The sequence below is a fragment of the Chelonoidis abingdonii genome, chromosome 1 (assembly GCF_003597395.2).
Source record: "Chelonoidis abingdonii isolate Lonesome George chromosome 1, CheloAbing_2.0, whole genome shotgun sequence".
NCBI classification, from domain to species: domain Eukaryota; kingdom Metazoa; phylum Chordata; order Testudines; family Testudinidae; genus Chelonoidis; species Chelonoidis abingdonii.
Window position 1 is genome coordinate 50382110 of NC_133769.1, and position 6502 is coordinate 50388611.

At 45.7% G+C, this 6502-nt stretch overlaps 1 protein-coding gene across 1 annotated transcript in view; it reads right to left on the reverse strand.

The window, feature by feature from the left end:
• TES (testin LIM domain protein) overlaps nt 1–3380 on the reverse strand; it is a 43662-nt gene extending 40282 nt beyond the window's left edge. Inside the window, exon 1 of the mRNA XM_032770801.2 lies at nt 2929–3380. Coding sequence (XP_032626692.1) covers nt 2929–2955 — 27 coding nt within the window. The 5' untranslated portion in view covers nt 2956–3380. The remainder of the gene's footprint in view (nt 1–2928) is intronic.
• Nucleotides 3381–6502: the final 3122 nt, after the last annotated feature.

The window sequence follows — 6502 nt, forward strand, 5'->3', positions numbered from 1 at the left end:
GTAAATATTTTTCATCTGTTTTTAAAAAATTGAGGCAAGGTGATAAACAGAACAATGGAGAGTTTCTTATTAATGTATACATTTGGGAAGGATGTGAGAAGTCTTCCATATCCCTGACTTCATACGGTTAATTCATGAAAATGCAGCTATGTTGTTTTTTATTGTGTCAGCTTAAAAGTTTGTAGGTCTCTGATATCTGCTGAAGAGTCTTTGGTGAAAGACTAGCTTGGGAGTCTGAGAGAAAATGAAACAGAAAAGCCCAACATGTAATATTGTCTTTCACTATTTCCATTACCTGTTGTATGATTTAGAGCCAGTGCTCACCCATGACAATTTTGCTCAAACCAATACCAAACTATTAAGCAAAAGTAAGTGTTATTGGGTTCTATCGGTTTTCATAACTGATCTACTAAAGTATGAAAACATAGGTATGAAATTTTTAGATTTACTCTTCCCCCAGCTCATCTTACATAAAGGTGAAGTAATATTTCAGAAAGTGGGGACCCTGAAGTTGTCCAATATCTAAATATTGCAGAGGGCCTTGAGTGCATTTCATAACTGCATTCGAAGTTTGGGATTTTTTTACTAATGTTCCATCATACAGGAGACTGTAAAGGCACATTTCTTCTGTACTGTACAGCTCCATTAAAATCAATGGATCTCTGTGGCAGCACCCACCCACAGTCAACTGTAGGATCAGAGCCTAAGTAATGTTGTACGCAGATTCTATAAAAAAGGCTTTTCACAGAGAGATCACCACACACTAACTCAGTGTAAGGTTGAGAAGAGTTAGGCAAATTGGTTATTTGACTACGAGTCAAATGAGTTGTTAACCCACAGTTTCATGAAACCCTTGTCATGTTGGTAAGTTTCTCTCTAATAGACCAACATTTCTTAAATCTCTTATAAACATTTCCACTCCTTTCTAAATAAAGGAACATTCTGGACGTCTGCAGGTTTGGATAAAAAAGAGCAATAAAATCATTTATAAATCCCTGTACCTAGCCAAATACAGTACAGCAAAAGTGTCAAACAGTCATACTTGAACACAACCTTTGTTCCTCATGACAAGTTTTAACATAACTATTTAAGATGCTTCCAGGGTTATCACACATGCATTTGTCACTAGAGCAGGGTTCTCAAACTTCACTGCATTGCAACCTCCTTTTAACAACAAATTACTACATGACCCCAGGAGGAGGGGCCAAAGCCTGAGCTGCAGCACCATGAGCTGGGGGACCAAAGCGGAAGGTCAAAGGCTTCAGCCCCAGGCAGGTGGCCTGTAACCTGAGCCCCACCACCCAGGGTTGAAGTCCTGCAGTTTTGGCTTCAACTCCAGGCAGTGGGGTTCAGGCTTCAGCTTTGGGCCCCAGGAAGTCTAAGCCAGACCTGGCAACCCCATTAAAATGGGGTCCCAACCTACAGTTTGAGCACCAACAAAGTAGATAAAATGAAATGGCAAGGTTCCTTTTTAAATCTCAGTTTTAAATTGAGAGCACACTGGAAAAAAAAATCAGTGAGTCCTCAAATCTATTTATGGTATCCTTGTTACAGAATTCCACATACAACTCTACCTTGATAACGCTGTCCTCTGGAGCCAAAAAAAATCTTATTGCGTTATAGGTGAAACCATGTTATATCCAACTTGCTTTGATCTGCCAGAGTATGCAGCCCTGCACTGCTGCTTTACTGCATTATATCAGAATTCATGTTATATCAGAGTAGAGGTGTATATGATATGCCATCTGCCTTTCCAAAATTCATTACTGAAGACATTTGCATTAAACTAAAACTTTGACTCTCCATCTGCTTCTCTTATCTACAGATCAAATAATTTTGATGTCCCAAAGAAAAGTCTGATATCAAGCAGCAAAGAGCCCGTTTTCCATGTCAATAAAACAAGGTCCTTGACATACAGAAAATGAAATCCATAACTGACTCAAAATGGAATATTCCCCCCAAAGTGAGTTAATTGGTCTTTAGGTAATTCAGTCAGTATAGTTTAAGGATACTCTAAAGATTTAGTTGAAGATGCCCTTTATATGTGGTGTATATGTGAACAAAGGTTAGCATGTCAGGTATTTTTATTTTTTCAGGGTTCAATTGTTGTAAGATGGCACTAACACTTCTGGTTTTTCCCATCAGATAAAAAAACTTTATGGGCTGCAGGACCATAGGCCTGCAGTCTGGAGAGAAATTTTCTGTATTTAAACAATTGCCACTGCAGGTGGAAAGAAACCTTGTTTGGTTTGAGGGCTGGGGAAGGACAGTGGGTGATGGCAGTAAGCAGGTTAGTAAACTAGTCATTCAGTGCGTCTCATTTTGTAGGAGTTTAATCTGGTCACATTAAACAACCCTTCCTATAATCTACTTTAAGAAACGGAAATAAGTTACCAACTTCCTTCCAGCCACCACTTTCACATACCGGCCACCACTACCCACACTTAAGAATCTTTGAAGGCTAACAGCAAAGCTAGCAAACCTGAGTAAGAACAAGGGAGGGACCAGGCATCATGCTCTGTGGGTTTGGAGATCTTCACCTCGTATTCTAATCGGAGCCAACTCAAAGAGCCCCAATTAACAGGCACAACTCTCACTCCCTTGAGAAAACAGCAGCAGTTTGAGGGAAAAGTCAACATCATTCAAGCAGATCCTGCCCCACATAAGATTATGGTGGTGGTGGTGGGTGGGGGTCCCACTCCGTTAGCTATGGCTAAAACAGGAGATGCATACTCCTGTGTATTGAGCTTATCCATCCCCTCCCGATCAGGCACTGCAGACAGGACAGCGGCTGCAATGGAGAGGAGAGCAGCCAGGGCTGCTGCTATATAGGAAAAGAACAATGAGAAGCTGGGGCGTTGTCCGCCCTAGAAGCGCCCGGGGCAGGTAAGCCAGCAGCCCGCCCAGTGCAGCACACCCCTCCCTTACCTTTTTCACTTTGCTCTCCAAGTCCATTGTCTCTCTCCGCTAGGAACGAGCGAGGGAGGGAGACGCTCACCGGGGCACGCGGATGAGGGTAGGGCTGCGCTAGCCTCACCCCTGCTTGCGCGCAGCCAGCCAGCCGCTCCAGCCAGACTACCTCCACCACTCAAACTTCCGCTGCCCTGCGGCAGCCGCTGCCGCCGAGGGCGTGGCAAGGGAACAAAGGCAGCTCCCCAGCCAATCCCGGTGTAGCGGCCCGCTGGTCTGCGAGCCAATCAGGGTCTCACACCGGGCTCTTGCTAGCCTGCTGGTTGAGCTGCAGCCTGGGGCTTGCAAAAGGCTGGTTTCAGGGGTGTGGTGCTTCCCCGGTTCAGCGCTGTGCAGCCGCAGCAGCAGAACGAGGCAGCCCTCTGCGTGCTCGGAGTCTGGTGCAGGTCTGGGAGGAGCTGCGAAGTTGAATGGGGGCAGAGAGGTCTGTGAGTTGGGCTTTTGAATCATTCACAGACTGAGTCAGCTGATAAGGTCATGAAGAAGGTATTTGCTGACACAACTCTCCAGCTTTGGGCAAATCCCCCTGGAAGTTTGGTTCCTCCCAAAAAAGGGGAAATGGCCTGAAATCTAGTGATGTATTTTGGCAGGAGACAGGATAAGTGCCCGCCTCTCTAAAATTGCCCTCACATGTTCGATAACTTCCCAGGCTCTCTTTTCTGGGGTTTGTCTGGTCCTTTGATAAATGTATTTCCTCTCCCTTCAGCTCTACTGGCTTCGGGCAGTTTGCCCCACTCTAAGGAATTTCACCAATTAATCACTGCGGTCCGAGGTTGACAAAGCAGCTCAACCGAATGTCAAGATGACACAAGCTATGTTTAAAGAAAATAGCGGGTTAGATTTTGGCTCTGTCTATGCTACAGTTTGGGCCATCTGGCTAATTGCAGGCAGCTTGGCTGGGGCATCACTTTTTGCTCTTGTGTGGTTTTGTTTTATTATTTGTTATAGTTTGTATTCTAGAAGTGCCTAGAGGCAATTAGAAAATTGGGGCGTTAGGCACCGAGGGATTTAGAGCCAGATTTTTTTCAAGGTATGTAGGTGCATAAAACTCCATTGGCATTTGGCACCCACACACCCGGGCACTTCTAAAAATTCCATTAACAATGGGATTTACGAAAGTACTTAGGGGTGGAATCCACAAAAGGAATTAGGCATTCCAACACTTGCCTAATTTGTAGGCACCTACAAAATCACAAGAAGAGCCCTGTGATCCGCAAAGAAGAGTTAGACACCTAGACTCTCTATAAAATGAGGAGAGATAAAATGTGATCTACAAAAGAGCATGCCTGAACTGACTAATGGGAGATGCTGATGTGTTAAGCCTTGCCACTTTCTCAGAAATAGGCACCTAAATCCTGGCTGCAGGGAGGTGCCTAGCTCTGCTAGTGATCCACATCTGGGACCTGTCTCCGTGCATAGGTGCCTACATAGTTTCTTGTGGGAAAGAGTTATGTGCCTACCTTGCACCACACAAAGGTAGAGGTGGTGCCCACCTTATAGCTTTTTATCCCAGTGGCTAGAGCACTCATCTGGGAGGAGGAAACCCCAGGTTCAATTCCCCCAACCCTTCCAGAGAAAGGATTTGGACAGGGGTGTCCACTTCTCAGGAGGCTTCTCTAACCACTGAGCTCTTTGATAGAGGCTCCCTCAGTCTCTACCTGGTGAAGGGAGAAATAAAAAATATTTGGCACAGGGGAGACTCAACACATGGTCTCCTAGTACCTGGGACAGCTGAGTCATTCCCACTCTTTTCTCTCTGTGGTCCTGTGACCATTTAAGGACTTATCCACAGTGGAACAGTTTCAACTGGATCTATTGAGAGAGCCCTGCATCAGACTATCCCAGAGCTTAGTTGTTAGAGCACACTCTTGAGAGTGGAAAGAAGCACTCTGTATCCATTCACTGAGGTGATATATTGAGTGGGAGTATTTTTCATGAAAGATTAGATCCTGGTTCCTGTGAAGCCAGCCAGCCCTGCTCCACCCACGCTCAGCCTCTTCCCCCTGAGACCCCACCTGCTGCTTGCTCACTCTCTACTCCTCCTCGCTCCTCTCCCCTCCCCACTGTGCAAGCGATTGGCAGGGCCTTGGAGGGAAGAGGTTGAGCAGGGGCAGGGCCTTCAGGCAGAGCGGGGACAGGGTCATGGTCCGGGCACTGGGTCCCACCAAAGTTTGATCCGGCCCTGCCTGGGACTTTGAATCACCTTGTTACCCCCTGCCTCCAGAGCGAGGGAGTCTGGCTTGTGGTAACTGGCTCTTAGCTCTCTAATACCACCAGCCTCTGTCACCCAAAGTTTGGACACCTAACCTGGTACTGGTCCTAGGTACCCTGAGAATCGTCACAGTCTCCCGCATCCCTGGTGACTAGTCTAACCACGGGGCTAAAAGTTAGAGTGGGTTCCATCTCCTTTGGATAGCTTTTAAATGGGGCCTGATGTCTGTAGGTGCCCTCTGAGCATGCCTGATGAAGCCCCATGGGCAAGTTAGGTGTCCAGATGCCTATGTTCCCTGGTCCCAGACTTAGGCACCTAACTTTTAGGTGCCTAGAAAATCAGCCAGATTCACACAGCCTGAGTCTAGCACTGGGGCAGTAGTTTACACATCCCATGGGTGCCTATGGGGGATTCCAGCAAGAGGGGTGCGTCCTAAATTACACATCTCTCAAAGAGTTCAGTGCCTAAGTATGGGCTGCAGGAAGGTGACTTCTTCTTCTTTGGATTCTCAGCTCTATGGTACCTCTATGGATAATTAATGAAGAAGAAAAATCAAGTATGAATGCCTCTGTAGCCTGGTGGTTTGTGCAGTCGTTTGGAAGGTGAGTGATCCAGGTTTGAGTTCCCTTGCTACAATGACTTTTTAAAGCTTCAACAGGAGAGATTGAGGGAGCCATCCCCATCAGAATAGCCCAATGGTGAGGGCACTCACCTGAAAGGTGACAGATCCCTTTTTCCCCCTCAAGCAGAGTGGATTTGAACTGGGGGTTTCCCACAGCCTGGGTGAGTTCCCTAATCACTGGGCTAAAAGTTCTGAGAGAAGTTCTCCTCCTCCAGCTGTTTTGTGTAAGCTTGTTCACAGGGGCTGGATTCAGTAGGCAAGCTCTGAGCATGCTTATTGGATTGGGCCCTGAGAATCTTTGCATTTAATAAAATGGGTTTTGGATAAGGCTCTTGGCATGGAAGCAGCTGTTCTATTTATTTAGGTCTGAAGCAATATATTCCACCTTTTCTGATTGTTTAAAGTAAAACATTTTTGTTTGTCATAGTTACTCTCTGAACTCTTGAAATTTGTAAAGGAAGTGGATATAAACTGGGAAGGTGTGTCAATTGTTCCTATTTACAAAGAGGGTGGAGGGAATCAGAGTGACTTGTCAGGAAATTAATGTTTCAACTTCTAAGAGGCAGTATTGTAAGTCAGCCTAAGGGCTTCATCTTGCACTCTTTAAAGTTAGTTTAAATTTAGTTGCTCTGCTTATTTTAAACATCGTACCAACTTTTCCAAACACTAGCTAGGCCAATCACTACTAGAGTAGAACC